The sequence below is a fragment of the Harpia harpyja genome, chromosome 2 (genome assembly GCF_026419915.1).
Source record: "Harpia harpyja isolate bHarHar1 chromosome 2, bHarHar1 primary haplotype, whole genome shotgun sequence".
Classification (NCBI taxonomy): Eukaryota; Metazoa; Chordata; class Aves; order Accipitriformes; family Accipitridae; genus Harpia; species Harpia harpyja.
In genome coordinates, this window is record NC_068941.1 from 39,108,669 (window position 1) to 39,127,613 (window position 18,945).

Consider the following 18,945-nt stretch of genomic DNA (forward strand, 5'->3'; position numbering starts at 1 on the left):
AAAATTTACATGTCTGGAGAGAAATCTCTCCCTACATCCGAGTCAGCCAAATCCCTTTCTCATTCCTCTGAAGAGTAGCTGCTTTTCTTACTTGCTGCCTCTGTAGTCCCTGCTTAGGAGGGGGTGAGCTGTATTAATGCTAAATGTGATGACATTCTTCTGCTAAACAGGATCTGTGGGGGTTCAGGGACAGAGGAGATCTGTTTCTGCAGGGGATTTCCCTTGCAAATATTTAAACAACGCATAAAACAACGGTTTTCCAGCCATAAATTGTAAATTGAGAGTGCAACTACTGAAACAGCTAGGAAGCTTATTCTCTGTAAGTGCAATGGGTGAAATCCTGGCGCTCCTAAAAGCAAGTCTTGCTGTTGGTTTTGCAATACTGCTCAACTGCACTTAAGCATTTCTCTTTTTTTAAGAAAGGAGTAATGAAGTTAGCCCAGCCTCAGCTGGCTGTGATGAACTCCTCCTTGCCACTTCTTGAATAAAAAAAAAAGGAGGACTGAAATTCTCACAGACTGAGGCAAAAATAAATTTTGCACTGGTTTCAATACCTGGGAAAGTACAAAAAAGTAACCCAGAGTTGGTGGAAGGGGAGTAAGCTGGGCAGAGCGTGCTCAGTGAATCATACTAGCTTAATTTCGCTGATGTTCGTAACCTGCGATGGCTACATCCGTGAGAGGCAACAAGCAGAGATGCAAAACAAGAGTGAGCCAGGCTGACGGCAAAGCAGGATCTCCCGGTCTCCTCCTGTGTCTCTTCAGGGGCTTTCAAGGTACTGTTGCCTTTGACCATCCCAGCATGCAGTGCCGAAGGCCCTTTTCTTGGGATGCGAGACGTAAATTGGCTCCGAGAGTCCAGCCGGGAACAGCCCACCTCCACCCATGTGTGTCTTGGTGCCCCATGTTGAGAAGATTCATGGGAAGCCTTGTAAAAAGCTCTTGCCCTTGGAGATGGGGATGGATCGATGTCTCCAGCTGTGGAGGAGGCAGCTGAGTCTCACCAGCCTGTGAGGTCACTCGCAGCACGGGGTATTGTACACTTGCTGGACCTTGTCTGTTCAGAGTGATCCTTGTGCCTCCCTTTGGACACCTGCATGCGGTGGTGAACCATCTCCTAGTATATGGATATGTATATACATCAAACAAGATATATTTATGCAAATAACTTGGTGTATATCAACTATTTCAGTTTGTTGGAGTGCAGAAGCCAGTACTGGTGGTGGGTGGGTTGTGCCTGACTGAAAAAAATTAATAAAAATTAATAAAAGGAAATAATAATAATAAAATTAATAATAATAAAATTAATAATAATCACTTTTTTCAGACTACATTTGCTGTATAAAAGCAACTAGATGATAACTCTGTCATGCAGCCAGCGTATTCCACAGCTAATGAAACCTTAGCAAATACGGGCTTGGATCTGTATTTACATGATTTACGTAAGCAAGGTTAAGTTGCATCTGTGGTGGTTTTTTTTTAACGTAAATGGATTGGCAGACATAATGTGTATGTTTTGTATTTTGTACAAAACAAGAAAAAAAACTATTTTGACTGCAGGTGTTTGGTGACAGTTTTTGTTCCGTGTGTGACGCTGCTCAGGGTGCCTCAGCTCAGTCCGCAAGCGGCTGGGCAGCAGCCAACACCCTGCCCTAGTCCTGGCAGCCCTGAGCTGGGCTCCCTCGCTCTTGGTCTTGCCAAAAAAGAGACGTGGGGTTGACGTTTCACTCCGCCCGGCCTTGGGTTAAATACCACGTTGCCCCAGGACGAGAAGGGCAGGCAGGCCCTGAGCTGTCTGCAGGTTGGCGTGCAGCTGCGCAGAGGCCAGGGCCGAGGGCTGCTCATGGTGTCCTCAACAGCCCTGGCCACCGCCGCCGCCCCGTCCTCCTCGGCTGACAGCTGCTAGCAGAAAACAGATGGGCGGGTGTATGTGTGCATGATGTATAAATATGTATATGCACACACTTTGCAGGTATAAATTATATTAAAAAAAAGTATACACACTTACCTGTATTATTGTGTATAATATACACACGTGTGTGATATCTACAATAATGCAACACATGCCATACACTATATGCAAAATATATAGTCTATATACACTATTATACATAGCCCTTACACAATGGTACAATACAGATCACACAGTATATACGTTATATTGTGTTTAGAGAGCATATATATATAGGGTATCTGCATATACCTATATGTACATACATACGGATTCATCCATATGTACATGCATGTGTGCGATACATGTGTCTAACTATACATGCATTTATATTTTCTGTGGAGGCAGGGAAGTATTTTACTTTGTTCTTACATAAACTTTCTGATAGAAAATTCCTCCTCGTGTCTGGCATTTGGCCACAGCCATTTCCCCGGCAGCCCGACGGAATTTTGAGTCAAGTCTTCAGGGTTCACTTCAGCTTGCCCATCCTGCTGATACCACACAAATACTTCGAACACAATTTTTTTCATGAGATTTATTTGTAGGTAGATGCAGTACTGTAAGTAACATTACAAATCATGTTGCAAACATGTATATGTAGATGGTTGGTTTGTTTTTTTTTTTAATATATACGTGTGTGCACATGGTACCTCATTATTAATCCTACCTAGATGCTGTGCATTTACCCACAGAGCTGAAGGAAAGAGCACAGCGCCCTTTCTTCATAAGCTCGGGAAAGTTGAAGCCATAAGCCCATGTGATGGAAATCCTGTATTAAGCCAGTAAATTGACTGTATTTGCATACACTAACAATGTCCCACAGTGCTGGGGAGCCAGGTGAGCACCATGAGGCCACGTCACTGCCAGCCGACTCCCCAGGCTGCACCTGACAAGCAGATGCTGAGCACCCCCCCCCAGGCCTGTTTTGGGGTGAGGTCGGGGGGGTTCCCCGAGCAAACAGGGCGATGGGCCCTGGCACCCGAGGGAACATCTCAGCCGCCAAACTGCGCCCTGGCTGCAGGCAGACATGCACCCCCCACCCCCCCCCCAGATACACACAGACACTCACCCTCCCTCTGCCAAGTGTCTGTTGCAGCTCCTCTGGTATTGCTGCCATGGCTCCTGCACACACAGACCCCTTGTTAATTAATTACTTGCCATTAATTAATGAAGAAACAGCTCTGAGGCTAGTCCAATGGAACACGGGGGACATGGGGACATTGTCCCAGGATCCTGCCCACACCTGTGGGGCCATGGGGCCAGGCAGGCGAGGCCACAGGCTGGAGAAGCCTTGGTGGCCTTCAGTGCCATGAGGAAAGGCACTGCTGGGCAAGGTGGGAGGAAAGGAGGAGAAACACCAGGGATGCGGGGGTGAAGGGAGAGGGATGGACAGACTCGGGTCTGGTCTCAATTCCCAGCTCTTCCACAGAGCACTGGCCTGACTTTGGCTGAGCCAGGATGGGCAGATAAAACTCCTCCGGCTCCATCCATGGAGACAGCAAGTTAGTCCCCCCACGGCTGGGGCTGCGTCCTGCCTTGCCCTCATTTAGCAGCCAGCGCACCAGGCCGAATCTGGGTGAGGAAGAGCAAGGGCAGCGTTTGACCGAAGCGAGCGGCAAGGGGCTGGGCTGGGGTGCTCAGCAGCGGCAGGGCCGAGGCAGAGGCAGGCAGCACCCTTCTTCCAGATGCTCAGAGGTACGGTGAGACCAGCCGGAGAGGCAGAACCGGTGCCTGGAGCAGCCCCTCCTTTGCCTCCTGACACAAAGGCAGCCACTCAGTCAGAATTAAACATCAAATTTATTGCATAATACTGTACTATGTACACACACATCGAAAATAAACATTTGATATAATTGTATATTTGTCTTCAATGCTGCATTAGAAAGAGGCTGGAGGGCTCTCAGTGTAGCCCACAGCTTGTCTTAAAAAAAACCCAGAAGCCTAAAACTTTTTGTTACGAGGTGCAAAGTTCAATACTGTATATTGAACATGGTGCATAAATACTGTGTCCTAATAACAAGTCAATGTCAAAACCACCCTAGGCTTAAAATGAGATTTACATCAAGACCTGAAAAATGGGGGGGGGGGATCAGTCAAACTTCATTTAATGGGGGGGGGGGTGAGACTGGGGGGAAGAGGATAAAGGCTCTCCAATCTTACAGGACAGATTTAGGTAATGATTTTGCCTACTCAAGTCCTAATGTGCATTTCCAGTCTAATTCATACAGATTAGCCTTTAGGGCCCCCCAGCAAAACAGCTGTCAAGTGAAAGGGCTCCTCTCAAACTGCAAAATAAAGTAACCCTAACTGCAAAAATAAAACCAATCTCCAATCTTTGAGGGTTATCACTCAAATATGGATCTCATGCTTATTTCTTTTCTCTGACCTGATGAGACTGGAGAGCTTGTACACACCTCATACACTCACACCCCTGCACGCTCCCAGGCGCGCATGCATACATTCACACACACGGGACTCCTCTGGAGAAAGGCGGCAGCGTAAAAGCAGCCACCTCACCTTGTATTGGAATAACAGGTCTGTTCGGATGGAAAAACAGGGCTCGGCAAAGCCCACCCATCTAACTTGCAGACTTGCCAAGTTAGCTAGAAACACAACACAAGAGAGAGGCAATTTGAGAAACCCGTTGTTATAGTTAGGGTTTGTCCTTCCACAAGCCTGAACACAAACCCCACTCCAGAGGAGTCTGAGGCTTCTTTAAGAAGACATTGCTTGGAAACAAAATTCGAGACAAGTGAGGAAAAGAAGAACAAGCCAACCCGCCCAAACCATCATATTCTCCATGAGACATCCTGGTGCAAAAAGACAGAGCATCACTAATACACCACCCTGGGGGTCACAAATGACGTCCCAGCCCAGTACCATCCGCCAAGGACCAAAGGGCGAAGGGGGTATTTCCATTCAAAGCAAGCAAGAACCAGCTTGCATTTAAAAAGGGAGGGGGAAAAAAGGGTGGGGAGAAATCACAGCTTTTCAAAAAGGAGATCACTATTTCATCCTCGATTTCCACCATAGCCTAAATGCAAGGAACATCAAAATATTTAAACTGGATTAAAAGAAGAGGTAAGTGTGTGTGTGTGTGTGTAGGGGCAATAAAAGCAAACTACGAGGAATTGCCGGGAGGGCAGTGATGTCAAGTTGGAGAGGAAACAACAAAAATGCCTACCGAACTGATCTTGCTCAGTAGATGAGAAAATTCAAAGCAATAGCCTCCCTGCTGAAGCCCCTCAAAATGCTGGCAGCATCAGGCTGAGACTGCATCATCTCAATCTATTATTATTATTATTAATTATATTTCCCCCCAAAATGTTCTGATCCGTTCCCTTACAAAAATAAAGCCAAGCCCATCGTTTTCCTCCTCCGTACCCAAGCGTCTGTGCCTCTCCCACACTGGTTAAGCTAAGCTAAAGCCCTCGTAGTGATCGATGGCCTGCACCAGCCGGGCACTGAGGATCTCCTTGCTGCTGTACTTGGGCAGGTCCAGGAGATTGTAGCAGGTATGCGCCACGGGCAGGTACTGCTCCCCACTGGCAGTGGACTGGATGACGATGCGCAAGCTGGACATGCCGTAGATGGGAATGCGGTCACTGCCCGTCAGAAACACTAGGAGAATCAGAGAGAAGGTTGGACAGTTAGGGCAGGTGACCTCGCGCTGCGGGCTGCATCTGAAGGCAAACTCCATCCCCACCCGCACCGCAGGACCCTGCCTGGAGGGGCCGAAATGCTGACTGAACTCCAGGCAGGGCACGGCTGCCCTCGCAGAGGAGGTGCAGGAGAGCAGAGGCAAGAAGCAAAGCCATTGCTGGGTGCGCAAATGAGTGAAAAAAGCGGCTCACGGCACCCCCTTCCCTTAAAAGCTCCCTCTTATGCCAGGGCAGGATAAAAAGGAGCAAAGCCAGGGCTGCCTGATGCCCACAGCAGGGGCACACCCCTGGGGAGAGGCAGAGGGGGCCCAGCCACCCTCCCTGCTGCCACCCCTCCCAGGCATAGCACCTCGATGCTGGCACCAGGGTTGGTTCCTCCTTGCTGCTCCCCACCATACTCACGCTCCCCGAGTGTGACCCTTGCGCACTGTCCCTGCCGTGGTGGTTTGGGGAGTGAGGAACTACCCACAAAAACCTCTGCTGTGAACCAGGACTCCCAGGACCCTCTCTACACAGCTGATAACTTCAGTGTGCAAGTTTTGGCTGAGCCATTTTTCCAACTCAAACATGGAGGACAACCAGCTGACTACTCATTTCTTTGGGGGAAAAAACTCACATAAAACCACTGGCCTTTATCTTTCCAGCAGTCACAGAATCACAGAGTGGCTGAGGTTGAAGGGACCTCTGGAGGTCCTCTGGGCCAACCCCCCTGCTCAAGCAGGGCCACCTAGAGCAGGCTGCCCCAGACTGTGTCCAGCTTTTGAGTATCTCCAAGGATGGAGACTCCATGACCTCCCTGGGCAACCTGTGCCAGTGCTCTGTCACCCTTACAGGGAAAAAGCATTTCCTGATGTTCATAAGGAACCTCCTGTGTTTCAGGTTGTGCCCATTGCCTCTGGTCCTGTCACTGGACACCACTGAGAAGAGCCTGGCTCTGTCCTCTTTGCACCCTCCCTTCAAGTATTTGTACTCATTGATGAAGTCCCCTGAGAGCCTTCCCTTCTCCAGGCTGAACAGTCCCAGCTTTTGCAGCCTTTCCTCATAGGAAGGATGTTCCAGTCCCCCAGTCATCTTAGCAGCCCTTCGCTGGAGTCTCTCCAGTATGTCCATGTCTGTCTTGTACACTGGTGAGCCCGGAACTGGTCCCAGCACTCCAGGTGTGGCCTCATCAGTGCTGAGTAGAGAGGAAGGATGACCCTCCCTTCAACCTGCCAGCAACACTCCTCCTAATATAGCCCAGGGTACCATTCATCTTCTTTGCAGCAGGAGCACATTGTTGGCTCATGGTCAACTTGGTGTCCACCAGGACTCCCAAGGGAGCAAAAGTTACTGGCTGTAGCAACACACTCAGAACCACCCACCCTTAAAACCATGTATTTCTCCTTGTCTCCCCTTTTTGTCCCCAAATAAAGTGACCCACACACAGCAGCTTGAAGCAACACACACACACACACACACACACACTTCCCAAGGCCACTTCTGCAGGGGATTTCCTCTCCTTCTCAGCACACCACCCACCATACTAATACAAGGAGACCATCATCAGGAGGGGAGGCATCTGCTACCCAGTCACACCAATACGCGGTCTCCTTTTCCTGCCACATTATACACTAGCTTCTCCACTCAGCTGTCACCCTACAACTGCCCCGTTGCCCCTAAAAAGAGAGGTGCAATGCCTGAAAGCTCAGCTTGCAGTATAATGAACCAGATCAAGTAGGGGCACTGGGGGTTGCTATGAATTCACCACCTGGCAATGCAAACGGATGGATACTGCACTCCCTTGTGAGAGGCCGCACTGGATCTTGCACTGCAGATATCACCCAGTGATTTTGAGGGTAAAAATGAACGCAAAAGAAAAAAACCAAGAGAGGAAGAAAACAGATTATCTGACTAGCAGATAACTCAGGAGATAGCCATTCATGCTGGATCATCTTCTAGCACTTAATGCAACGCGCCATAACCCTGGAGCTCTGCAGACACTCCCGAGTCTTCAATTTCAGGAGACACTCTGCACCACTGCAAGATACTTACAGAGAAATTTCTTCTTCTTTTCCAAGGGAAATGCATGAAAGGTTTCCCAAAACATTCTCACAGTTGGGTGTGTCGCCGTGTAGTCTCCCTTATAGACAGCACTCTATTAAAAACCAAAAGTCATATCATTTCATCTGGCACTAGAAAGCAAAGACTAAGCAGAACCCAGACCTAAGCTCTTCTGGTATCTGACATCAGATCCATGTCTGACAGTTACAAAATGAAGCACAGGATGGGTCATGGGCAACAGCAAGGCTCAAAGACCCAGCGAAGGGTTTTCCTAGCAATATGTGGAAGGCAGGCCTTAGGCTTCTAGCTATTCAGCTAACTACATGTGTCATGAGGAATCCTGGAGTACCTGTTCACAGGCTGGACTCACGAACAGGATCATATGTTCTGTGTTGAAAAGCCATTTTTACTGCTGAGGCTGAGACAGAGCAAGTAACTTACTGATCTATGCATTTTGACAGGATACAACTCTTACTCTGTGTCCAGTCTCCCCTTTGAACCCTTGGCTGTGTACTTTTTGCCCTTGTGCAGTGGAGTGAGTTTTACTGCAGGTAAAGTCCTGGCTTTGTCTCTTCCCTTCAGTCTTAGGCTTCATCCCTAAAATCAACAGATAGAAGTCCTTCTCCCCTGTCCTTTCTCATCCTGAATTTCCTCCCTGAGCTTTACCAGTAGCAGAACAGCCCAGTAAGAAACTTTTCATGTGAATGATAGCAAGGGCTACAAGAAGCATAAAAAAAGACATCTGCAGCTTATCACATCTTATGCCCCAGATAGTGCCCACCTCATGTAATCCTGGTACTTGTGAAAAAGAACAAAAATACAATAAGAGGAAAGCTTTACCTCCTCCAATTCCTCCCAGTTGTAGTTACTGTTTCCAACTATCATGGCCCTGAGTTCTGTGGGCTGGAAGAGTTCCAGGACTTTCCCACCACACACTTTCAGGAAGCCAGTGGAAAAGGCCGTGTACCACTCATGGATGGAGAGGTTGAAGATGTAATTTACGTAGGCTTCAACAAATTCTTCCCTAGTGCATCAAGAGAGAGCGGGCAAAGGAAAGCACTTTTAATCATAGAATCATAGAATCATAGAATCATTTTGGTTGGAAAAGACCTTCAAGATCATCGAGTCCAACCATCAACCATGCCCACTAAACCATGCCCTGGAGTACCCTGTCCACTCGCTTTTTGAATACCTCCAGGGATGGTGAATCAACCACTTCCCTGGGCAGCCTATTCCAATGTCTGACAACCCTCTCAGTAAAAAAATTTTTCCTAATATCTAACCTAAATCTCCCTTGCCTCAACTTGAGGCCATTTCCTCTTGTCCTATCTCCAGCCACCTGACAGAAGAGACCAACACCCACCTCACTACAACCCCCCTTTCAGGTAGTTGTAGAGAGCGATAAGGTCTCCCCTCAGCCTCCTCTTTTCTAGACTGAACAAGCCCAGATCCCTCAGCCGCTCCTCATAAGACTTGTGCTCCAGGCCCCTCATCAGCTTGGTTGCTCTCCTCTGGACATGCTCCAGCAGCTCAATGTCTTTCCTGTAGTGAGGGGCCCAAACCTGAACACAGTACTCGAGGTGCGGCCTCACCAGTGCCGAGTAGAGGGGAACAACCACCTCCCTGTTCCTGCTGGCCACACTGTTCCTGATACAGGCCAGGATGCGATTGGCCTTCTTGGCCAGCTGGGCACACTGCCGGCTCATATTCAGCCGGCTGTCAACACCCCCGGGGTCTTTTTCCTCCAGGCAGTTTTCCAGCCACTCTTCCCCAAGCCTGTAGCATTGCATGGGGTTGCTGTGACTGAAGTGCAGGACCTGGCACTGAACCTTGTGGAACCTCATACAATTGGCCTCGGCCCGTTGATCCAGCCTGTCCAGATCCCTCTGTAGAGCCTTCCTACCCTCCAGCAGATAAACCCTCCCTCCCAACTTGGTGTCATCTGCAAACTTACTGAGGGTGCACTCGATCCCCTCATCCAGATCATTAATAAAGATATTAAACAGAACTGGCCCCAGTACTGAGCCCCAGGTAACACCACTTGTGACCCGCCACCAACTGGATTTCACCCCATTCACCACAACCCTCTGGGCTCGGCCATCCAGCCAGTTCTTCACCCAGTGAAGAGTACATTTATCCAAGCCACGAGACACCAGTTTCTCAAGGAGTATGCCATGAGAGACAGTGTCAAAGGCCTTGCTGAAGTCTAGGAAAATAACATCCACAGCCTTCCCCTCATCCACTAGGCGGGTCACCTGGTCATAGAAGGAGATCAGGTTGGTCAAGCAGGACCTGCCTTTCGTAAACCCATGCTGACTGGGCCTGATCCCCCTCTTTTCCTGGAGTTGCCATGTGAGTGCTCTCAAGACAAACCGTTCCATAATCTTCCCTGCTACCGAGGTCAGGCTGACAGGCCTGTAGTTCCCCGGATCCTCCCTCCAACCCTTCTTATAAATGGGAGTCACATTGGCAAGCCTCCAGTCCTCTGGGACCTCCCCTGTTGACCAGGATCGCCGATAGATGATAGAGAGTGGTTTGGCAAGGACCTCTGCCAGTTCCCTCAGTACTCTTGGATGGATCCCATCAGGTCCCATAGATTTATGAGTGTCCAGATGGCGTAGCAGGTCCCTAACTAATTCCTCCTGGATTAAGGGGGATATGTTATGCTCTTCATCCTTACCTTCCAGCTCATGGGGTGGAGTACCCTGAGGATGACTGGACTCACTATTAAAGACTGAGGCAAAGAAGGCATTACGTACCTCGGCCTTTTCCTCATCACTGGTTGCTACGTTCCCTTCTGTATCCATTAAAGGAAAGATATTCTCCTTGGGATTCTTTTTACTGTTAACATACTTGTAAAAACATTTTTACAATCATATGCCTGAGCAGCAGCACTGCTAAGTTTTCTTGTTTCTGCCTGTAATGTGTCTTGCAAACATGAGCCTCCAACAGGTTCAACCCACTACCCTCCTCTTACTGAGCTGAGTCACTGCAACATGAACAAAGTATTAGGCAGCAAGTACCACCGCGTGTCTGCTTATTCCCTGGCAGTGCCAGTGTGGGAGGTCCCCCAGCAGCCCAGGCTCTATACTACCAGTAAACCCACCCAGTGGCCTTGCATTCAGTTGCCCACAGGGCCAGGAGGGAGCCAGAGTGACACCGAGCACTGGGGAGGTGTCAGGTACAGAGCCCTCTTCCCTGTGGAACCCGTGGCCTGCACAGAGGTTGTGTTAAGCAAATATCAGGATTCAGTCACCAGAGGAACATGCCCACCCCCGGCCCAGCTCCTGCAACCCTACGTTTAGGGAGTCCAGGAAATAACCTACGGCTCTGCTCAGTCCGCAGTTGTCTGGGGTTACTCAGCACAGGGCTCTGTGCCCACCTGCGATGATCTCGGACTGCCAGGTTGCTGTGAGCAAGCGCTCTGCTGGGGAGAGGGAACAGATGGTGCCCAGAAGACTACCACTTCCAAAACCGAGAGCCTCACAGAGCCCTAGTTAGGTGAATTTTCAGAGGCAGCTCCTGCTGACTCAGTTCCCAATGAGTCTTGCCAGTGGTTCAGCACTTTCAAAGCCAAAACTGTAGCCTAGAGGCAGCCTGAGGAAATCCTGCTCTGAAAAGTCTTGATCTGAAACTACATGGCCAATTCCCCCCCTCCTGGCCCCAAAGAGAAAGCGACCAAAAGAAATCAAGAAACACCCCTCCCTACAAAGCAAGAAAATAGTCTTAGAAAGCATGGAAACCTCCTCTTCAGCCTTCACGCTCTGGTTAAATACAGGACTTGTGCATTTGGAGTACATGGCAAAGAGAATGACTCCTCTCAGAATGACAACCCTGTTTTTCTTCAAGGGTTCCCAAGAACAGCATTAAAATAAAAACAACATTCTGTAGTCATTGGCAAGAAACTTGTGGCAGGCCCTGGCCAAACCCTGTCTCTGGATTTTGTTAGGAGGTTAAGCATCTGTATTCTACTCTCTCTTTCCTATTCTCAAAGCACCGTGATCCGAGTGCAACACTAGAATTTTATTTGTGCAATGACTTAAAATATTTCCCCTGACATTTTTTTTCTTTTTTTTTTTTTTTTTTTTTTTTACACCTGACAATAATGCACCAGCCCATGTGGCAAACTGGGACACGAAACTATTCTCTGTGGGTGGAGGTGTCGTTTTTGCCTGACATTTGAGAGCAGCTCACACCTGCACTCAGAGGATAAGCAGATCAGGGAATACCACAGAATCCGGTATCTCAATCTCTAGCTGAGGAGGTCACAACTGAAAAAAATATTTTGACCTTTCGGTGGAGGAATTCTCAATGTATATGCTATGTAAAAGCAGCAAGGGATGGGTGGGAAAGTAAAAAAGAAAAATAAGGACACTGACAAACATGAAAACTTGGAATAAGAAATCACATAGCGAAGGGGGAGTTATTTTCCAGCACATTTGTTTTATTGTCATTTTCCTGATAGTCACCTGAGCATTAGGGAAGTCCAAGCTGATTAAGCACTTAACTGTTGCTTAATACTTCTCTGGCTGTTACAGTCATGAAGGCTTTATCAAGAACATTTTATGTTTTGATACCCAATATGAACTCCAAAGGAGAAAGGGAAAATGCAGGCATTTCCTACTTGGCATTTTTCAGTCAAAGCAATCCTGTGCATTCTTCAGTTCCTGGTCAACCTTCCTCAAGCAGGAAGGGCAGTGTCCAAAGACATGCACACAGCAAACTATTCAGGCCAGGAGGGCAGCAAATTGGTCCCTGGCCTCTAAATGTAGGAGTGGAGGAAGTCATTAAGCACTGTAAGGTGGATGAATTGACAGCCATGTCTAGACTTGGATTTAGAGGTTAGCTTGAGTTCAAAACCCTGGTCAAGATGAAACAATTGCATTTTGGAATGTGTTAAGCTGGTGGAGCTACACACTAGCCTTTCTCCTTAAGGATTTTCTTCTCTTGTTGCCTACCCTGACTTTAATAAACAGTTGCAGGAGCTAACCTGGGTGCTCTTCCCAAATATTTGCTCAGCTAAAATCTTTGTTCCTCCCCCTAGGCCAGTATGGCACACAGTAGAAAAATGGCCATTTTTCTTTTGAGTGTACGTGCCCAGCCTAAAAACCTAAGGGGTACGTACTATCACTGGCATTTTCACCTTTATTTCACTGTTGCAAGTGTAGATTAAACTCTCCTCTATTTACCTGAGCCAGTCTTCCCTTTGCAGGGAGACAGACTTACACTGCTCCATCTCCACCTCTACATAGGTTTTGCATGGAAGCAGCTATTTAGCTGTAAAATTGCACCCTTTTGGGCAGTAGTAAAGTAGGTAAGAAGGTAATACAAAGCTTTTGTTACAGCAATGGCTTTAGACACAATCAGAACCCTTTTAAATAATCAGATTAATAGGAAATGACTTCATCTCCAGGCTTGCCAGCAAGGTCTTCAGCAATCCTAGCACAAGCCCCTAACCATGCTGCTGACTAGTCACTGGATCACACTGTTTTGCCAGCAGAGAAAGAATTTCAACACTGCCTCAATAAAGGCATTTGTATAAATCCAGTTACAGGATTATGAGAAGAAAATAGTTTAGCAGCTGGAAAAAAAATCGAGGGGGGGAATGGTAGCTGTGTTAGTAATAACTCTCAGGTGTTCAGTCAAACAGAAAGGAATCTATGTACAGTAGGGCCTTATGGCTCTAATCAGGGATGGTGGTCTTCTATCAGGCACACTCAAGGGAAAGTGTTTCCAGCTCCAGCATTAATAGTATAAACAAGTTTTCCAGCCTCAGTTTTGTTGGTCACGTACAGTTCCTCTCTAAACCATCAAGGAGATTAACCTTCAAGGGCCAAAAGCATGTTGCAATCTCTATTTACCATAAGAAAACTGCCAAGGGTCTGTATGAAGGCCTTTTATAGGGAAGATGTCCATCCAAAAGGGTATGGGACATTTTCCAAACATTGGTGGAAAGATGATGAAAACTTGCTTTTTATTCAAGTGCCACTGGCACCAAGTAACTTGAACAACTGGTCTTAGAATTTGTTCACAGTGACTTCTAATTCTCTCCCACATTTCACCTCAGCCAAATTTTCTGTGGCATTGCACCTGACTTCACCACAAGTAAGAGTCCATCCCCACATATGCCCCACTTACCTATTGTCCTTCTGCACCAGAATTTTATCTCCATCTTCAATCAGGTTCTTCTGCTCTGTCACACCATAGCTTTCCCTGCAGATCTATACAAAACCAGAAAACTGATTTTACCAGAAGTACCTTTCAGGCCATATGCCTGCAGAAAGATAGAGTTCTCTTTCACAGTTAATGACTGGCATGTGAAGGGTGGGCCAGAGAAAAGGGTATACGCAGAACGTTTTTTCTCTGCTCCAAATGCCGTGCATGCTTCACCACCTTCCATCATATACATTTGTAGGACTGCTATTAAGTCTAAATGCAAACTCAGAAAAGAAAAAAGTTATTCTTTTAGGTAAATTTCCTGTGAAAAAACCCAAGAGATTGATAACTAAAAAGCCATATTTAACTAAGCCCACATGCTCTGGCAATAAAAAGGACTCCCTTTTTTATAACAGAAGCTCAGCAGGTTAATTCATCCACTCTCACTGCAAGATGGCAAGACCACAGACAGCTTCCTGCCTTTGCCTGGCCTAGGATGGCACCAGTACAAACATATATTCTGCACATACAAAATTGGTCATGTGGAAAAATGCAAAAGCACCAATTTTCAAGCTGCCATACACAAAAGAGGCTCAGATTTTGACATGCAAGATGAGCTATTAATTTCAAGGTTTGGGATATCAGTTATTTATTAATTTCAAAGTTTTGGCAGATATATCTGTATGTCTTTATATATTATGCAGTATATAGTGCAAGAAAGAGAGAGTAAGAATGCCCTTTTGTGTGAAAAGATAATTTGGAGAAAAATCTCTTGTGTTACTTCAAAGGTATTCTTTTTTACACAGTCTGCATTATCATCATTATGGCTTCGTTACCTCATCCTGAATTGCAGCTCTGACCTGCATGAGACACAGTCAGACCCAGGTCTGACTCACTCCAGAAGTAAGTTTGATCTAAGAGACTTTATGTGCTCTCATTTATGAAACAAGGAAATGGACAACACTCTCCTAGCTCAGCAAGTATTTTCTTCACAATGTGTAGCAGACTTTCCTGCTACTGTGATTTAACCCCAGGCAGGCCCTGGACAGAGAGTCAAGAACCCAGATCAAGCTCAGGATGAACCCATCGCTCACAACCTGTTAGAGCATCAGGACTTTAAAGCAAAGACATTGAAACATGGAAGCCCTTACCCTGCCCCAGTCAGAGGAAAACATAGCTTGGAGAACAATGATGCCATATCTCTTTGTGACATTCTAAATGTTTGCACAAGTTGAGAGATGTACCTGATATTCCAATGTACATCAAGATCAAACTCTTAATTTCAGGGAATCTCCGCTGTGTAACAGAAACTGTTGCATCTAGATTACTAGCTAGAAAAAAATTCTTTTCCTCCCATAGTAGCACATGAAAGCTGACTACCTCAGCATGTTTCCTACCAATAGCCTCCAGCATTTTGTTTCTAAGAAAGTCTGACCAAGTACACTTGCTATAAATTTTTAAGTCAAAAAGTATTAATATTATGACAGCAAGGACAATTCTGAATTGTGTTAGCATTTCAAGAATTGACCTAGTGATGTCAAAACCTAACTTCCATCTTCAAGGATTTAGGAATCTACTTCTCACTGCCTAGTGTGAGAAGTTGGCCACTAGCATTTAAGTCACATGCCACAGCAACAAGAAGGCTATTTTGAAAACCACTCTGCTTAATCTACTTAATAGCTCAGTTTTCATGACCACATACAAAAGAACAAAGGAGTTAACAGCAAAGAATTTTAACATTTTAACATTAACATTTAGCATTAACATGGGGTATGCGCTACAGGCATAGTTTGGAATAAACCATTAATACACATGAATAAGTAGATGGGTTTCAACTGTACCATAACAATCACAGAGTCGATATGTTAAATGTGACTTACTGTAAAATTCAAGCAGAATGTCTCTTCTACATCTTCCCCAGGGTAATCTAAAAGTTGCTGAAGACTCCTACATAACAGATAGGGAAAGAAATGAGAAAAAAAAAAATCAGATTCAAAAAGCCATACATCTAAAGGGGAAAAGAAATCCAGCAGAAGTAAACAGCATCATACATCTGGGTAATAGGATTTGAAGAGAGAGAATCTCTAAGTCACCTGAAGGGGTAAGAAAGAAATACACCTCAAATAAAGAGATGCTTTGTAGAAGCAGGATAAATGCCAGTCCACACATTATAGCCCACGCCCTACAGTCCCCCTTAATGATCCTGGCCTTAGAATAGAATTACATTTCTAGTTCTTAAGGACTGCTAGATATTTATGCCACCACAGAGCATACAAAGGTCTGAGGGAGTGGAGGAAGAGAGGGTCCTTGATTATACCTGTATCCCCATCATGCAGAAAATACTCTTCTCCTATCCCTCAAAATCCTGCTGCTGTCTTCCTGGCATTTTACCTCATTATTGTTAAATAAATCTGTTGCTTTGTGCAAATAAATCAGAGAGCAACTCACAAGAAAAAAAAGAAGACAGCAGTCAGACAGTGGGATCATAACCTCTCAGTGTCAGAGGGAACCAATATCCCCATGCAGTTAGGCAGAAATTACTCAATATGCCATTTAGAAAAAGTCATTCCTTCACTCCATTCAACTTCCTTCTTTCTGGCATGGGAGCAGGTCAGAGTTACGCTGGTTCAAGGATGGGACAGTTCACATCCTACACACAGTTCCCATCCTGGGCTACATCATGAGACATGCAGCAGATTTGCTTGCTAACGCAAGCCTGTCTTGAGGGGAAAGGCTGAGGCTAGGACCTGAGCTCATGCTTGCAATCACAGAGTGGAGGGACAGGCCCCCACCCCTGTTTTCAAAGGAGTATGGTAGGTATCTTTTGGCTGTGTTGATATGCAGTTTATGGACATCGAGAAGGTGGGTACAGAGATTAGGGCCTAAGCAGATGGATCTGATAGCCTGTGGGAGAGGAGAAGTCTTACATAAAATTCACCACTTTGTACTTTGCTAGGATCACAGTCCCCCAAATTAATCAATCACTCAAAAGGATCAGGAGGTGTTTTATTGAACAGCTTTTACCCAGTTTGGCATGTCTTGTTCTCAGTTGGATGGTCCCCCTTCCCAGAAAGGCTGCAAATTTTGGTTTTCATACCTTCCTTCCGTAGGGGATAGCTCCTTCAAATCCTCTAGGCAGGGTTTCACGTTCAAGAGTTTTTTGTACAGAGCCAAGGGAAAGTGAAGGTCTACTACTGTGAAGTTGTATATTGCAAGACCGCATATGATGCCAATCAAGTGAAACCAGTTGTGTTCTACAAAACACTGCAAAACCACACAGCAAAATCCTAATGAGACACACTGTCACTGCTGCAATGCACAATACCCCTTCCCCCATGCACTGTAAGCCAGCTCCTGCCTTTCCGACTGGGAAAAAAATCAGAGAGGTCCCATCAGGTCCCAGTGTGGATGTGAATTCCTTGCTGGAGTGTGGCACAGAAATGAAGATTCAGAAAGCAAGCCCTATTACTTTTGTTAGCCATGATTAACTGTGGAAACAGCAACAGCTGCTTTCCACGTTATCCGCCTTTTATTTCCTTTTTACATACCTCTGCATTTAGACATTAACAAAGCTTGATGTTTGCTGTCTATATACTGCAAGAAAATGTGTTAACAATTATCTCCCTATCACCCATCTGATTTTCTATTAAAAGCATATGCATAACCACAGTGCCACCCAAGCAAATATACCAACATAGGTGTTGGTATACTGGCCTTCATTCCTTCGCATATTTACACTCACACTAGTATGTCAGTCGCAGACTGGCTGCCTATATTTGTTAAATGCTGTAAATACGTGACTCATTTTCAGTGCTTACACTGTCATTATTCTTAGTGTCAAAAGACTTGTTTTTATAGCATTAACATGAGGAGTAATTGCTCTGTAATACTGTTTACAAGTTACCAAAGGTACCATGTAATTTCCTTCCTTGTAAAATGTAATTAATAAATTAAAAAGAACCCCATCAGGGCAGCTACACCTTAAGGGAAGACTGACAACATCATTTCCCATCTGGCTACCTAGGAAGGTGAAGAAAAAAGGACATAAACTACCACCTCCAGCATAGTGCTATCTGACAAGTACAGAACTTGCACTCCACACTCTTCCAAAACCAACCAACTTTCACTACAAACCGTGTTTCTTGCCATTTAAGAGCTTCCTCACACAAAGCATTAACAAGTTTAGGCCCTGAAGGTGATAGTGATGCATGACTAAGTGGATTGGTTGCAATTATGTGAACAGCAAGGGAAGCACAGAATTTTAACACCATTACGACCTAAACCTCTGGTTCTGTAAAACAGCACATGATTATCACATTCATGATAGTAAGAGTTCTATTAACTGTCATCTGATACTTAATACAAATTTTATGAAGGGATAAGAATAAACAGAAAGAGCCAACTCCTTAATAGGCACAATCATCACCATTCTACTAAAGTTAATAGACCTATACTAATTTACACTGACTGAAAATAGAGGTCACATTGTATCGTGGGTGGAAAATGAGAGGAAGATCATTTCCTTCCCATAATTTGCCACTAACTTTCTTGTCATTCAAATGCAGCATATTATTTCAATCTGTATGTATAGAGGGCAAGGGCTTACCGTGTCTGAAAACCACAGCAGGTTTGACTCCGGGTAGTAAGTGAACATGCCATAGATGGGGTTGAGGAGTTCTTTTAACAACAGGAGGAAAAATTCCTTTGTCACTCCTCCAGCGTCAACAGCTTCCTCACCATCAAAGATGACCTGTAGAAAAAGCAGGTCAGTAACAAGGATGCAGAGGTAAGACTGAGTGAATCAGACATCTTTCTAATTGGGAGCCACGCAAAGCAATTTGTCTAACGTGCCCAAACTCACTACAACCCATGAGCCTGTTTCAGTGCTCTGCTTGCAAGGAGGGAAAGGTAACACGGGATATCAACAGGCAAATCTGGTATTTTGAAAATGTTTAACTCCTTATGCAAATCATAAATAACCACCTGTCCTCCCAACAACCGAAGCAGCAACATGACAGCAGCTGCCGAATTTTGTAGCAACCTCTCAGAGATAAAACATGTCCTATTGTAAATGGCCTGTTCTTGCAGAAGAGCAAAACAGAGACTGCATAATATCACAGAAATGTTTCCTCCCCTG

The 18,945-nt window shown here is 45.8% G+C and overlaps 1 protein-coding gene across 3 annotated transcripts in view; it reads right to left on the reverse strand.

Moving 5' to 3' along the window:
- Positions 1-3,728: 3,728 nt before the first annotated feature.
- Positions 3,729-18,945, reverse strand: part of HERC3 (HECT and RLD domain containing E3 ubiquitin protein ligase 3) — a 52,724-nt gene continuing 37,507 nt past the window's right edge. For all 3 annotated transcript variants that reach the window (XM_052776549.1, XM_052776556.1, XM_052776541.1), the window contains exons 19-25: positions 18,415-18,558; positions 16,906-17,072; positions 15,689-15,755; positions 13,791-13,873; positions 8,493-8,676; positions 7,644-7,746; positions 3,729-5,571 (exon numbers count right to left, since the gene is read on the reverse strand). In XM_052776549.1, the coding sequence (XP_052632509.1) occupies positions 5,363-5,571; positions 7,644-7,746; positions 8,493-8,676; positions 13,791-13,873; positions 15,689-15,755; positions 16,906-17,072; positions 18,415-18,558 (957 nt within the window). In that variant the 3' untranslated portion in view covers positions 3,729-5,362. The remainder of the gene's footprint in view (positions 5,572-7,643; positions 7,747-8,492; positions 8,677-13,790; positions 13,874-15,688; positions 15,756-16,905; positions 17,073-18,414; positions 18,559-18,945) is intronic.